At 43.5% G+C, this 16132-nt stretch overlaps 1 protein-coding gene across 14 annotated transcripts in view; it reads right to left on the bottom strand.

The window, feature by feature from the left end:
• The window catches only part of STAG3 (STAG3 cohesin complex component), a 59352-nt gene that overhangs the window by 21544 nt on the left and 21676 nt on the right, over window positions 1–16132 (bottom strand). For 10 of the 14 annotated variants that reach the window (XM_077996308.1, XM_077996309.1, XM_077996311.1 and 7 more), the window contains exons 2-8: window positions 14887–15063; window positions 13062–13164; window positions 12404–12520; window positions 8650–8746; window positions 6348–6424; window positions 5861–6065; window positions 5295–5446 (exon numbers count right to left, since the gene is read on the bottom strand). In XM_077996308.1, coding sequence (XP_077852434.1) covers window positions 5295–5446; window positions 5861–6065; window positions 6348–6424; window positions 8650–8746; window positions 12404–12520; window positions 13062–13164; window positions 14887–15063 — 928 coding nt within the window. Of the gene's footprint in view, window positions 1–5294; window positions 5447–5860; window positions 6066–6347; window positions 6425–8649; window positions 8747–9949; window positions 10070–12403; window positions 12521–13061; window positions 13165–13257; window positions 13465–14886; window positions 15064–16132 lie in introns of those variants that run through there. The other 4 variants (XM_015134441.3, XM_077996314.1, XM_077996316.1 and 1 more) reach the window with 3 other exon arrangements.

Here is a 16132-nt window from a genome sequence, read left to right as displayed (position 1 = left end):
GTTAGAAATGATTAAGCTTAGAGGCCAGGAGTGGTGGCTCACACCTATAATCCCAGCACTTTGGGTGGGATGGTGAGGTGGCTGAGATGGGCAAATCACTTGAGGTCAGTTCAAGACCAGCCTGACCAACATGGCAAAACCCTGTCTCTACTAAGAATAGAAAATTATCCAGGCACGGTGGCAGGTGCCTATAATCCCAGCTATTTAGGAGGCTGAGGCAGGAGAATCGCTTGAACCTGGGAGGCGGAGGTTGTGGTGAGCCGAGATCAAGCCACTGCACTCCAGCCTGGGCAACAAAGAGAGACTCTGTCTCAAAAAGAAAAAAAAAAAAAGAAAAAAGAAATGATGAAGCTTAGTTGAAAGCCAAGACAGGCCAATTGATAGCTAGGCTTCTTGTACCAAACAGTCAAGTTGTGAATGCAAAAGAAAAATTCTTGAAAGAAATTAAAAACGCTACTCCAGGGAACAAAGGGTGAGAAAGTTAAACAGTCTTATTGCTGATACAGAGACAGTTTTAGTAGTCGGAACAGAAGATCAAACCAGCCACAACATTCCCTTCAGCCAAAGCCCAATCCAGATTAATATCCTAGCTGTACTCCATTCTATGAAGGCTGAGCAAACTAAGGAAGCCACAAAAGTAAAGTTTGAAGCTAGAAGTTAGTTCATGAAGTTTAAGAAAAGAAGCCCTCTCCATAACATAAAAGTACAAGGTGAAGCAGCAAATACTGATAGAGAAGCAACAAGTTATCAAGAAAATCTAGCTAAGATCATTGATGAAGGTGGTTACACTAAACAATGGATTTTCAATGTGGACTAAACTGCCTTATATTGGAAAATGCCATATAGGACTTTCACAGCTATTGAGGAGAAGTCAATGCCTGGCTTCAAAGCTTCAAAGGACAGCCTGACTCTTTGTTAGGGGCTAATGCAGTTGGTGACTTTAAGCTGAAGCCAACACTCATTTACCATTTTAAAAATCCTATAGCCCTTAAGAATTATGCTAAATCTACTCTCCCTATGTCTATAAATGAAACAACAAAGCCTAACTGATATCACATCTGTTTACAGCATGGTTTCCTGAATATTTTAAGCACATGGGTGAGAACTACAGCTCAGAAAAAAAGATTCCTTTCAAAATATTACTGTTCAATCACAATGTACCTGGTCACCCAAGAGCTCTGGTGAACATGTACAAGGAGATCCATGTTGCTTTTTTCATGCCTACTAACAGAACATCCATTTTGCAGCCCATGGAACCAAGGAGTAATTTCAACTTTCAAGTCTTATTATTTCAGAAATACATTTCATAAGGCTATAGCTGCCACAGTGATTCCTCTGATGATTTGGGCAAAGTCCATTTAAAACCTCCTGGGGTTAGGCATAGTGGCTCATGCCTACAATCCCAACTTTTTGGGAGGCTGAGGTGGGAGGACTGATTAAGCCCAGGAGTTCAAGACTAGCCTGGGCAACATAGTGAGAACCTGTCTCTACAGAAACAAAACAAAAACTAGCCAGGTGTAGTATGCAATCTGTAGTTCCAGATACTTGGAAGGATAAGGCAGGAACATCACTTGAGCACAGCAGGTTGAGGCTGCAGTAACCTGTGACTGCACCAGTGCATTCTGGTCTAGACAAAAGAGCAAGACCCTGTCTTCAAAAAACAAAAACCAGAACAACCCAACCCCCTGTCTGGGAAGGATTCACCATCTTACTTTACTTTAATTAATTAATTTATTTATTTAATTTTTATTTTTTTGAGACGGAGTCTTGCTCCATAGTGCAGGCTAGAGTGCAGTGGTGTGATCTTGGCACACTGCAACCTCTGCTTCCTGGGTTGAAGCAATTCTCCTGCCTCAGCCTCACAAGTAGCTGGGATTACAAGCACACACAACCACACCTGGCTAATTTTGGTATTTTTAGTAGAGATGGGTTTTTCCATGTTGGCCAGGCTGGTCTCAAACTCCTGACCTCATATGATCCACCTCCCTTGGCCTCCCAGAGTGCTGGGATTACAGGTGTGAGCCACTGTGCCTGGCTGGGATTCACCATTTTAAATGCCATTAAGAACATCTGTGGTTCATGGGAGGAGGTCAAAATATCAACATTAACAAGAGTTAAGTTGATTCTAACCCTCATGGATGACTTTGAGAGGTTTAAGACTTTAGTAGAGGAAGTAACTACAGATACGGTGGAAAAAGCAAGACAACTAGAAGTAGAGACTGAAAATGTGGCTGAATTGCTACAATTTCATGACCTTGAACAAATAAGGAATTACTTCTTATGAATGAACAAGGAAAGCGGTTTCCTGAAATGGAATCTATTCCTGGTGAAGAGGTTGTGAATATTGTTGAAATGACAACAAATGATTCAGACTATTACCTAAACTTAGCTGATTAAGTAGCATGAGGGCTTGAGAGAATTGACTCTTGTTTTGAAAGAATTTCTATTGTGGGTAAAATGTCATCAAACAGCATTTCATGTTACAGAGAAATCTTTTGTAAACGGAAGAGTCAATAGATGCAGCAAACTTCACTGTTGTCTTATTTTAAGAAATTGCCACAGCCACCCTAACCTTCAGCAACCACTACCCTGATCAGTCAGCACCCATCAACATGGAAGCAAGACCTTCCACCAACAAAAAGATGTAACTCGCTAAAGGTTCAGATTGCCATTAGCACTTTTTAGCAATAAAATATTTTTAAATTAAGGTACATACATTGTTTTTTAGACAATAGTCTTGCACACTTAACAGACTACAGTGTAAACATAACTTTCATATGCACTGAGAAATAAAAATTTCGATTTTTTGATTGTGTGACTCATTGTACTTCAACATTCACTTTATTGTGATGGTCTAGAATTGAACCTGCAAGATCTTCGAGGTATGATGCCCATATGTTTCTAACAATTTGGAAAACAAATTTTTAGTTAAGTGCAGTTCGTTTAATAGAAGTGGAACTAGCAAAAATGAGAAGAAAGGGATTAGATCAGTGGTTCTCAACTGGGGCTAATTTTGTTCTCCAAGGGAGATTTAGCAGTGTCTAAAGATTTTTTTAGCTGCCACAACTTGGTGGGCGGCAGGCAGGGTACTACTGGTATCAATCTAGTAGATAAAAGGCCAGAGATGCTGCTAAACATCCTACCATGGCAGGACAGCCCCTCAACATCCATAATGCCATTGTTGAAAAATCCTGGATCACATGAACAATAGATACCAAAGAAACAGAATTATAAGGAGAAAGGGAACATTCTTTAAGACAACAGACCCCACCTCTTCAATTATGTAAGAACAACGTATCATTTTCGACAGGACATACTTAAGTCATTAGGGCTGAAGTACCTGTATGTCCATATTTTACAGTAAATTAGCAAAAATAGGTGAAGCGAATATGTAAAATATTTGGGAAAGGGAGACTGAGAAAAGGTTACCGGCTTTAGGAATTAGGAAATCATTGGTTTGGAAAGAACAGTTTCAAAGAAAAATAGGGAAATAAGCTAGGTAGCAAAAAGGATTCAGTTAGTTGGACATTAAAGAAGGAAATGGCCGGGCGCGGTGGCTCACGCCTGTAATCCCAGCACTTTGGGAGGCCTAGACGGGCGGATCACGAGGTCAGGAGATCAAGACCAGCCTGGCTAACACGGTGAAACCCCGTCTCTACCAAAAAAATACAAAAAACTAGCCGGGCGAGGTGGCGGGCGCCTGTAGTCCCAACTACTCGGGAGGCTGAGGCAGGAGAATGGCGTAGACCCGGGAGGCGGAGCTTGCAGTGAGCTGAGATCCGGCCACTGCACTCCAGCCTGGGCGACAGAGCGAGACTCCGTCTCAAAAAAAAAAAAAAAAAAAAAATTTGCCAGGCGCGGTGGCTCACACCTGTAATCCCAGCATTTTGGGAGGCCGGGGCGGGCGGATCACAAGGTCAGGAGATCGAGACCACGGTGAAACCCCGTCTCTACTAAAAATACAAAAAATTACCCGGACGTGGTGGGGGGCGCCTGTAGTCCCAGCTACTCGGGAGGCTGAGGCAGGAGAATGGCCTAAACCCGGGAAGCGGAGCTTGCAGTGAGCCGAGATCGTGCCACTGCACTCCAGCCTGGGGGACAGAGCGAGACTCCGCCTCAAAAAAAAGAAGTAAGGAAATACTATCCTAAAAGGAAGGATGGAAAAAAGAGTAACTCACAGAGGAGAAGAATGAAATAAAGATTCAAGAGCCTATATACATTTATAAGTGGAGAGAAGAAAAGAGTGGGGAGAAAGAAATTAAGGATAAAATGGGGGAATTATAATGACAATTGATTAAGCTAGACCCCGGAGAAGCCAAAAAAAGAAAAAAAAAGAAAAAAAAAAAGGAAGATTTGCACTAGTGTACATAATCTGAAATCCAGGACAGATTAATACACATAAGCTTTTAAGATCAACTTGACAATGAAAAATAACAAAAGAGAATGAGGGAAGTAGAAAGTTTCCTTCTCTAGTGATTTAGAATGGAAGAGATCTTTTGTGAGGGCTGGAGAAACAACCAAATGATATGGTCAGACATGGTGAGTCCTGCCAGCCTCACAGGAGGTGTCTTAAGACACTAACAGAGAGTGAGGTGAAAACATCAGTAGTGTTACTCTTATGATAGACCCAGCTGATTAAAGATTTCATCAGCGTAAAAGATTTTGCTATGGCTTATGCCCTCCAGTAGTCATCCTTAAGTTTAAAAGGAAACAAAACAAGTATCTACTATGTGCCAGCTGAGGCAATTTACTCATCATCTCATTTATTCTTCACAAAAAGGTGAGATTATCCCCCTTTTTTTTTAATGAAAAGAAAACTGAAGAGAGGTTACATAAGGCTATGGAGCTAGTGACTAAGTGGAACAGAACTTAAAGCCAGGAGTTCACTGGAAGGCCTGTGCTCTTTCCATTCCTTGAAAATTTGGCCTCCCTTGTCCATGGTTGGCTTTTAGTACTCCTGCGATCACTTGCACACTGCATGCACACTTGACAAGTAGGTCAAAAATTCCTTGCATGACAGGCAGGTATAGCACTTAAACACTTCTGACAATGAGTGCTGACAAAGAAAAACTGAGCAAAAGTGGAATTAGAGAGAACTCTAAATTACACATTATTTATTGAGCCCACAACCCAGAAACAAGATGAGCATGCAATGACCCCTTATAGGATGGGTCTATGAAACTACTGCCAGACTCTGTTATTCATGATCTTGAAAGACTGCCCAGGGCCTGTCTGTGGCAGAAGTGGATGTGAGTTGGGAAAAAGGGAAGGAAGAAGCAGGGAACACTCCTCACCTCTTTGCGTTTCTCCAACAGGCTCTCCAGCCGCTCAGGTGCCCTCTGCCCTGGCCCCTTGTTTCTTTCAGCCTCATACTGACGCTGATTGTTATCTTGGTGCAGACTCAGTTGGAGGGCAACTCTTACCAGGGAGGTCATCAGTTTCATGGCTTTGAGTAAGGAAAAAGAGATAAAGAAATCATTATTTAGGTCAGAGGAGAGAGGATGAGTCAAAGGAAAAAACAGAATGAAAATGAGAAGCCAGAGCAGGGTGACCCTAAAATCCTAAGACTGCCTGTCCTGGAGCAGACTGTTTCCCTCTAACTCTTGTGGTCTTCTTCTAACCATTAGCATACCCCTAGTGGTGAGCTCTGACAAAAATATTAAGCCTGGAAATTGTTCCTGTGATCTACCCCTTCTCAAAACTCTACTAGTGAGAAACTGGATTGAAGTTTAGGATAAAAGAGGCATGGCCTTGAAGTGAAAAGCCAAGATGCAGGTAGGAAATAAGACCCTGAATCGGAGAACAGAGGAAAGTCCTATAAATCCCCGGGAGAATGTCCAGAGTAAAAATGAATGCTCACCAGCCAGGGTGCTAGTGTGACGGAAGGCGCGGACTTGTGAGTCTGAGAGGCCAGTGAGCAGGGAGATGAGGTTGTCCATAGGGAAGCCATCGTAGAGGAGGCTGTACTGGCACTGACAGACCAGTGTCCTCACAAACTCACAGAAGCTGCCCTGGAACTTCTTCCAGGATGGACCTGGAGCTGTCAGAGGATAGTCCCCTGAGTCCTACAAAAGGATGTATGAAAAGGATGGGAAAGTTATCACAAGGTCCATGAAGTCATATGGGCTTGGATGTCAAAACCCAACAGTCTAGTAAAAATACCTCTGTTATACCTCATTTCCAGGTATTCTCCCCAATTTGAGAGGCATATTCAGATCTCTTTTACCCCCAAGAGACTGAATTCCTCCTTCTAAAAGCTACCCTATTTCACAGAATCAAAAAGAAGGGGATAATAGGCATTGTTTTGAAATAAGAGGAATAAGAGGATCCCGGTCGTCTTCTTCCACCTCATTAAACTGCTCTGTTAGGTGCTGGATGATCTCTGAGTTGGACATCTTCTTGAACATCTCAGGGGTCACGGTGCCTAAAGAATGAAGGATATGAGGTGCTTACGAGCAAAATAACAGGATGCTATGATTATTTACAGATATACCTGAAGACGAGCAAGGAAACATTCTGCAAACAGCCTAGGTGGGGAATCAGAAGACCCCCTGGTCAACAGTCTAGCAACATCCAACTATGTATTTGCTATAAGGCAATCTCTCTAAAAACCCAAAGGAAGGGAGCCACAGGTTATGCTGTAGACATGGCCAAATCCAAGAACCACACCTCACACAATCAGGCTGAAAACTGCACAGAAATGGCATCAAGAAACCCCAATCACAAAGATACAAATCTCTTAAGGGGATGGACCCCAAGTTCCTGAGGAGTATGTGCTTTGCCAAGAAGCACAACAAGAAGGGCCTAAAGAAGATGCAGGCCGGCTGGGCGCAGTCAGTCATGCCTGTAATCCCAGCACTTTGGGAGGCCAAGGCGGACGAATCATGAGGTCAGGAATTCGAGACCAGCCTGGCCAGCATGGTGAAACCCCATCTCTACTAAAAATGCAAAAAATGAGCTGGGCATAGTGGTGGGCACCTGTAATCCCAGCTACTCGGGAGGCTGAGGCAGGAGAATCACTTGAAACCGGTAGGCAGAGGTTACAGTGAGCCGAGATTGCACTACTGCACTCCAGCCTGCCAACAGAGTGAGACTCTGTCTCAAAAAAAAAAAGAAGATGATGCAGGGCAACAATGCCAGGGCCACAACTGCACATGCCAAGGCTATCAAGCCTCTCGTAAAGCCCAAGGAAGTTAAGCCCACTTGCCTACACTGCCCACCCCAAGCTTGAGAAGCATGCTTGTGCCCACAATGCCAAGGGGCTCAGGCTGTGCCAGCCAAAGGCCAAGGATCAAATGAAGGCCCAGGCTGCAGCTCCAGCTTCAGTTCCAGCTCAGGCTCCCAAAGGTGCCCCAGGCTGTACAAAGGCTTCAGAGTAGAGATCTCCGTCTCCAATGTGAGGACAGGAGGACTGGTGTCCTCCTGCACTATTTGTACAAATAAACCTGAGGCAGAATTTGTTTAAAAAAAAAAAACAAAAAAAAACTGCACTCCAGCCTGGGTGACAGAGTGAGACTCCGTCTCAAAAAAAAAAAAAGGAATCAAGCAGTGAAAAACTGTGCCAAAAACATCAACAACAACAACAACAAAACAAAACAAAACAAAAATAGGCTGGATGCGATGGCTCACGCCTGTAATCCCAACACTTTGGGAGGCCGAGGTGGATCACCTGAGGTCAGGAGTTCAAGACCAGCCTGGTGAAACCCCGTCTCTACTAAAAATGCAATCATTAGCCGCGTTTGGTGGCACACGCCTGAAATCCCAGCTACTTGGGAGGCTGAAGCACAAGAATCGCTTAAACCCAGGATGTAGAGGTTGCAGTGAGCCAAGGTTGTGCCACTGCACTCCAGCCTGGGCAATAGAGTGAGACTCTGTTTCAAAAAAAACCACAAAAACAAAAAAAAACAAAAACAAAAAAAAAGAAAACAAAGAGAGCAATAAAACTAAGCCAGGTGCTGATTTCTTATATAATACAATCTGACTGAGACCATCTGTCCCAATAAATTAAGCCATGACAATAAGAGTTCTGGGGGTACCACAGCTACAGAGGAGAAATATGGGCAAAGTAGCTGGGAAATAAAGAGTATGAAAATAACAGATTATTGCATCTAGAAAGACTAAAGGGTGTCTTCAAATTTGTGCCATAACATAAGCATGATTACTTGTTTTTCCCCAAAGTGTCTTGCCTCTAAACCAACATGGTTCCCTACTGGATCACTTCCCGTATTTATCAATAAAAAAATTAGTTAAATAAGTGAAACTTTTTTTTTTTTTGAAGACAGTCTGGCTCTGTCGCCAGGCTGGAGTGCAGTGGTGCTATCCCAGCTCACTATCCACCTCCTGGGTTCAAGCAATTCTACAGGCATGAGCCACCATACCCAGATAATGTTTTGTATTTTAGTAGGGTTTCACCATGTTGCCCAGGCTGGTCTTAAACTCCTAACCTCAAGTGATTCACCCACCTCAGCTTCCCAAAGTGCTGGGATTACAGGTGTGAGTCACAGTGCCCAGCCTAAATAAGTAAAACTTTTCTAATGCTTTACCATCTTCCTTTATTTAGGAAATGTCTAATCCTACTTATCTAAATGGAGAAAGAATTTCATGACATAGGAACAAAAGGCTGGGAATTAGAAAGAGTAGTTTCCTCACCTTTACATCCGCAAGATCGTATGAAAAAGTTAACAAGCTCCAGAAATCCTGCATCCTGGTCTTGCTTGTAGCTATCCAGCCACTCATCTACCAAAGACTAGGAAAAAAAATGTAGATGACTTCTATTTCTGGCAACATGACAGAACAGAAATCCCATATGATCTTCCCAGTTGAACCATCTAAACTTCTGTAAAACATTTAAAACATCTTTCACAATGTACTGGTGAACTAGAATGAAAGGTAAAATTTCATACAGGGCAAAAATGAGGTCTAAGTAGCAACCCTGGGAGGTAAGCAAACTGACTTTTGCCCTAAAAGTTTCATTAATCCCTGGGGACCCTGACTTTGTATCCAGATGGCTGCATGGAATGCAGAGCACAGGAGATAGAGCCTAAGCTTTTTCCAAGATGAGTAGTCAAAGAGGAGGCACCTAAATAGAGCTGGGTCCTGCAAAAAGTCACATCCTCAAGGAAGTGAGACTGAACACTAAACCTACAGGGTAGATAGGGACAGCAAGAAAACTAGCTTGTTATGACCTGAGGGTGCAGTGGAGGAAAAAAAAATAATTCTCTTTGAGAATTCATAACCATAGTGAGCCCTCAGATTTGGATTTGCAGTCAAGATTCATATCACATACATGATCAGAATAATCTTTTTTTTTTCTTTTTTCTTTTTTTTTTTTTTGGGACAGTGTCACTCTGTAGCCCAAACTGGAGTGCAATGGCATGATCTCAGCTCACTACAACCTCCAGCTCCCAGGTTCAAGCAATTCTCCTGCTTCAGCCTCCCAAGTAGCTGGGATTACAGGTGTGCGCCACCACTCCTGGCTAACGGCTAATTTTTCTATTTTTAGTAGAGACAGGGTTTCACCATATTGGCCAGGCTGGTCTCGAACTCCTGACTTCAAGTAAGGTCCATCTTAGCGTCCCAAAATGCTGGGATTACAGGCATGAGCCACCACACTCAGCCCAGAATAATCATTCAGATAATTAAAAGTGATTCAGGCTGGAAGCAGTAACCCAAGTAAAGTAAAACTCCTGTTGCCCAGGCTGGTCTACCAAAAACAGAATAATTAGTCAGGAATGGTGGCACATGCCTATAGTCCCAACTATGAGAGAGGCTGAGGTGGGAGGATCACCACCTCCCCACTGAGGGAGGTCGAATCAGCAGGGAGCTGTGATAGCACTACTGCACTTCAGCCTAGAAAGAATGAAACCCTGTCTCAAAAAAAAAAAAGTGATTCAGGGGTGTCCCCAGGCAACTGTCAAAGCAAAAGCAGGATCCTCTCTTAAAAACCCACCTTTGGCCAGGCGTGTTGGCTCATGCCTGTAATCCCAGCACTTTGGGAGGCCGAGGCAGGCAGATCATAAGGTCAGGAGATCGAGACCATCCTGGCTAACACGGTGAAACCCCGTCTCTACTAAAAAAAAAAAAAAAAAAAAAATACAAAAAATTAGCCGGGCGTGGTAGCGGGCGCCTGCAGTCCCAGCTACTCAGGAGGCTGAGGCAGGAGAATGGCGTGAATCTGGGAGGCGGAGCTTGCAGTGAGTGTAGATCGCACCACTGCACTCCAGCCTGGGCGACAGTGTGAGACTCCATCTCAAGGAAAAAAAAAAAAAAAAAACACCTTTGACCTAGGCCCCAAAAAATTCCAACACATAAGAACTCCAGGGAAAATGAGTGGCTCACAATAAAATCTAGTAAAACATACAAAGAAACAAGGCACTGACAGAATTATATTCACAAAGATCTTCAGATAATAATCTACCATAGATTATAAAATGACTACGTGTAATAAAATTTTAAAAATTATAGAGGGGGAGAATGGGCTAAAATAAAAGAAATAAAAGGCCAGGCGTGGTGACTCACACCTGTAATCCCAGCACTTTGGAAGGCCAAGGCAGGTGGATCATGAGGTCAAGAGATCAAGACCATCCTGGCCAACATGGTAAAACCCCGTCTCTGCTAAAAATACAAAAATTAGTTGGGCGCGGTGGCATGAGCCTGTAATCCCAGCTACTAGGGAGGCTGAGGCAGGAGAATCGCGTGAACCCAGGAGGCAGAGGTTGCAGTGAGCCAAGATCGCGTCACTGCACTTCAGCCTGGCGACAGAGTAAGACTCTGTCTCAAAAAAAACTAACACACTGTACAACTGCATGTAAGATGGAAAAGACAACTGGAATTCAAATGTGCTCAGGTCCTTGTAGAAGATAAGAAATCCAAAGGAAAGCAAGCAAAGGGGGAAAAAGAAACAGAAAAGATAAAATGAAAGTACCAACTCAATACTAGGCCATAAGGCTAAGTCTCCATAAATTTTTCTTTTCTTTTTTTTTTTTTTTTGAGACAGAGTCTCACTCTGTCACCCAGGCTGGAGTGCCATGGCAGAATCTCAGCTCACTGCAACCTCTGCCTCCCGGGTTCAAGCAATTCTCATGCCTCAGCCTCCCAAGTGGCTGGGATTATAGACAAACACCACCACACACAGCTAATTTTTGTATTTTTAGTAGAGACAGGGTTTCACCATGTTGGCCAGGCTGGTCTCAAACTCCTGGCCTCAAGTGATCTGCCTGCCTCAGCCTCCCCAAGTGCTGGGATTACAGGTGTGAGCCACTGTGCCCAGCCCCTACATAAATTTCAAACACTACATTCCCTGACTACAATGCAATAAAGTTAGAAATCAAATAACGAAAATATAACTAGCAAAATTCTGTATGTTTGAAAATTTAAATATTTTCCCAGAAACTATAAAACTACACATTAATGTGTATAAATCTCAAACAATGTTAACTGAAATAATTAAATCACAGAAGCCTGAATAATGGATTCATTTACATAACTAAAAAACACATTCATAGTGGTAACACTATAATGAAAGATGAGAAAGATTAACACAAAATTCACTCTAGTGTCTACCGACGGGTAATAAGGAGACTGTGAGGTAGGGCAGAAAGAAGGTACACAAAGGATCTCTACAGCACTATTAAGGTTTCATTTCTTGAGCTGGGGCTAGAGATCTGGGTGATCATTTTTATTTTTAAAACTACATATAAGCTTTGTACACTTTTGGATATTAGAACTTCAATAAAATTATAAAAAAAGAAACAGAGAGAGGGAAAAAATAATTAAGTACAATTGTCAAGATGGAGCTAAAAAATAACATGGGTGAACAAGGTGCCACCCACATCCAAACTTCCTTCCTATGTCATGCAATGCCTCTCCTTATCTGCTCCATCAATCAATAAAGGCGTAATCACTCCTGTGATACCTTTAAGAAAAGAACATGCTCTCTCAAAGCTGGATGCAGTGGCTCATGCCTGTAATTTCAGCACGTTGGGAGGCCGAGGTGGGTGGATCACCTGAGGTCAGGAGTTCAAGACTAGCCTGGCCAACATGGTGAAACCCCATCTCCACTAAAAACATAAAAATTAGCTGGGCGTGGTGGCATGCACCTGTAATCTCAGCTACTTGGGAACCTGAGGCATGAGAATCGCTTGAACCCAGTAAGCGGAGACTGTGCCACTGCATTCCAGCCTGGGCGATGGAAAGAGATTGTGTCTCAAAAAAAAAAAGTAAAGAACACGCTGTCTCATTCAAGGTTACCTTCCTATCACTCCAAGGATTCACCCCATAATCTTATCTTTTTTGATATGTTATACTCACTAAAATGTTCATATCAAATCAAGTTTGTAGACATTTGTCCTTACCACCTTACAAAAAGTGAGATGGTATCAACAGAAGTAAGACACTGCTTTACCTGCATGTCACTTTTGGCGGCTTTCACAGCACTGAAAAGATCATTGGCTGGTGGCTCTGACTGTTTCCGGCTATGACGATGTACCACTCGGGACCCTTTCTTTGGATGTTTTGCCACCTGATATGTATAAAGAGATTAGAAATATGAAAAAAAGGTAAAAGTGACATTAACACTTGGTTTCATCATTATCACACAAGTAGGCTTAAGCTGCCAATTCCACAGCAGAATCTGAGTTAGACTCAATCCTGAAATAGTTGATTTTTATGCTGTTATGAAATTTATTAACTTTTTTCTCTAGGAGAAAAAAAAAAGTTCTTGAGTCCCTTTCCTGTATCTCTACATCCTAACATCCTTTTCTCTTATTCTTTTATCTTCGAAATTTCTCTTCTTCCTATTTCCGTCCCTTAATACTTGGTAAATCTTGTCCTTTTATGAACCATATCACCTGAACCTCTTTTAGGTTTTCTTTTCTTTTCTTTTTTTTTTTTTTTTTTTTTGAGACAAAGTCTTGCTCTGTCGCCCAGGCTGGAGTACAGTGGCACGATCTTGGCACGCTGCAAGCTCTGCCCTCTGGCTTCATTCTCCTGCCTCAGCCTCCTGAGTAGCTGGGCTGCTTCCCCCACAAGATTCAAAAACAAAAGAAAACTGGCTGACTCACCGGCGTTGTTTTCGGTGGTCGTTTTGCTGCTCTCTTCTTCACACTGCGATTCAAGCTATCTTCAAAGTCACTGCCTTCATCAGCTAACAAAGAGTCACTATTCCTGTGAGAAAATATGGTTCTCTTTAAATACAACCATCCTATTCCCTCCATATAAAAGGCTAATGAATTATAGTTTCTCTGTCTCTCACCGCACCCCATCTCCATGAGAAAAACATATTCAGATTTTAAGAAAAAATGAGCTTATTATTCGTAGGAAGTTGGGACAAAATCTTTTTTTTTTTTTTTTTTTTTTTTTTTTTTGTTGTTGAGACAGAGTCTCGCTTTGTCGCCCAGACTGGAGTGCAGTGGCCGGATCTCAGCTCACTGCAAGCTCCGCCTCCCGGGTTCACGCCATTCTCCTGCCTCAGCCTCCCGAGTAGCTGGGACTACAGACGCCCGCCACCTCGCCCGGCTAGGTTTTTGTATTTTTTAGTAGAGACGGGGTTTCACCGTGTTAGCCAGGATGGTCTTGATCTCCTGACCTTGTGATCCGCCCGTCTCGGCCTCCCAAAGTGCTGGGATTACAGGCTTGAGCCACCGCGCCCGGCCTTTTTTTTTTTTTTTTTTTTTTGAGACGGAGTTTCACTCTTGTCACCCAGGCTAGAGTGCAATGGCGTGATCTTGGCTCACTGCAACCTCCACCTCCCAGGTTCAAGCGATTCTCCTACCTCAGCCTCCGAGTAGCTGGGATTACAGGTGTTTCATGTTGGTCAGGCTGGTATCAAACTCCTGACCTCAGGTGATCCACCCGCCTCAGCCTCCCAAAGTGTTGGGATTACAAGCTTGAGCCACTACACCCGGCTGAGACGAAGTCTTAAAGGAAAACTTTCAATGTGAAAGCAATGGAGACGAAGAATGAGGAAATGAGACAGGGGAAGGACAACCCTTCCTAGTATTCTCTCCGAATAAGAGAATCAAATGATACTCACTTAGCAGGTAGAGAAAAATAATCATGGCTCAGGAAGTCATCTATCACTCAACCATAAATGGAAGAGTAATATGTACCTAAATTTCACCCCCTTGAAACATAAACCACATGTCTTATCAATTCAAGTTTATAACATTGATATAACCTGGTCCCCCACAGTAGCACTGACAGAAACAGAAATGACTCAGAGAAAGCCAATTAAAACAGCCAGGGGATAAAGCAGATCTATATGAAATTAGGTTTTTTCCTTCTGAAAACATAAAAAACCAAGATATATCATTATAACCTACACAGAATAAACTCTCATATGGTAATAAATAAAGATACACAGACCTGTTTACAAAATCCTCAAGTAGGAGAACTAGGGGACACCGACTAAAAAGTATATATAATTTGCCAGGCAACAAATAAAGAACTCTTTACTCCCCCATCTGCCACCTCTCAGCCCCCACCAGGGATTGTACATGCTGAACACAGAAATGTGTTTAAGAGAGGTTTAGACAAGATGGAATGGATTAAAAATAGGACGTGCTTGAACCCGGGAGGCAGAGGCTGCAGTGAGCCGAGATCGCGCCATGGCACTCCAGCCTGGGCAACAGGGCAAGACTCCGTCTCCAAAAAAAAAAAAAGCAGGATGTACTACTATTTTGATGTCTACAACACCTAACACCTAGGACCACCAAAAAAAAAAAAAACACACCTAGAGCTGGAGGGAGGGTGTCACTGTGCTGAACGAGTATAGCACTTCTGGTGTTTTCACACAGTCCCACGCATATTATCATCAATGTGGGGAAACGAGAGGGAGAAGGCTGCGACAGACACAGGAAGTGGCTGCACAATGCAACATCTACTTACCCCTCTGATGTATGGTTTGAGTCCCTGTCATCAAAGGGTAGACTGGCAGAGGAACTAGAAGACGCAGACAAGGCCGTCTTGGCACCTCCCGCAGCTCTTTGCAGTGGGGAGGACATGCTTAGAGAGGAGCTACGGGGCCAGGACGATGAGGACTGCAGGGTAGGTATGGAGATCCAGCTGGAGAAAGAAAGAAATATAAGAAAGGGCTCCTATCACAGCACTTCTCCATCCCCAGCCCTGACCAGTCCCTTTCTTTCCAAGGGAATGGTTCTACAACTCTGGGGTTGGGTGAGGGGGACCAAAAACTAAGACAAAGGCTGGGCACCATGGCTCATGCCTATAATCCCCGCACTTTGGGAGGCCGAGGCAGGAGGATGGCTTGAGCCCAGGAGTTCAAGACCAGCCTGGGCAATACAGCAAGACCCCATTTCTACAAAAAATAATAATAGTCAGGTGTGGTAGCGCATGCCTGTATTCAGCTATTCAGGAGGCTGAGGTGGGAGGACTGCCTGAGTCCAGGAGTTCAAGGCTACAGTGAGCTATGATCGCACCACTGTACTCCAGCCTGGGTGACAGAGCAAGACCCTATCCCAGAAAAAAAAGAAAAAAAAAAAGTAATAATAAATAAGAAAAATGGCTGGGCACAGTGACTCATGCCTGTAACTCCAGCACTTTGGGAGACCGAGGCAGGCAGATCACCTGAGGTCGGGGGCTCGAGACCAGCCTGACCAACATGGAGAAACCCTGTCTCTACTAAAAATACGAAATCAGCCGGGTATGATGGTATATACCTGTAATCCCAGCTACTTGGGAGGCTGAGGCAGGAGAATCGCTTGAACATAGAAGGCAGAAGTTGCAGTGAGCTGAGACTGTGCCATTGCACTCTAGCCTGGGCAACAAGAGCTAAACTCCCTCTCAAAATAAATAAATAAGACAAAGAGCTGACCTAAGGCATCAAGGGATTAAGGACAACACCACCCCAGAAACTGGCCAGTGGGTTTGGAGTTGCTCTCCAACAGCTGAGGAAGTCACACACCAGGGCAGCTTCAGACACATCTCTCTAGAGGCTGTGGAAGTGCAAACTGCCTGCTGCAAGTAAATTTAACTCATGGGTTTTTTCTTCGAAAAAAAAAAAAAGCATGCTGGGTGCAGCAGATCATACCTATAATCCCAGAACTTTAGGCAGCTGAGGTGGGAGGACTGCTTGAGCCCAGTAGTTCAAGACCAGCCTGGGCAACATAGCAAG

This window comes from Macaca mulatta, chromosome 3 (genome assembly GCF_049350105.2).
Source record: "Macaca mulatta isolate MMU2019108-1 chromosome 3, T2T-MMU8v2.0, whole genome shotgun sequence".
Lineage (NCBI taxonomy): Eukaryota > Metazoa > Chordata > Mammalia > Primates > Cercopithecidae > Macaca > Macaca mulatta.
This window is presented reverse-complemented; position numbering and strand designations above follow the sequence as displayed.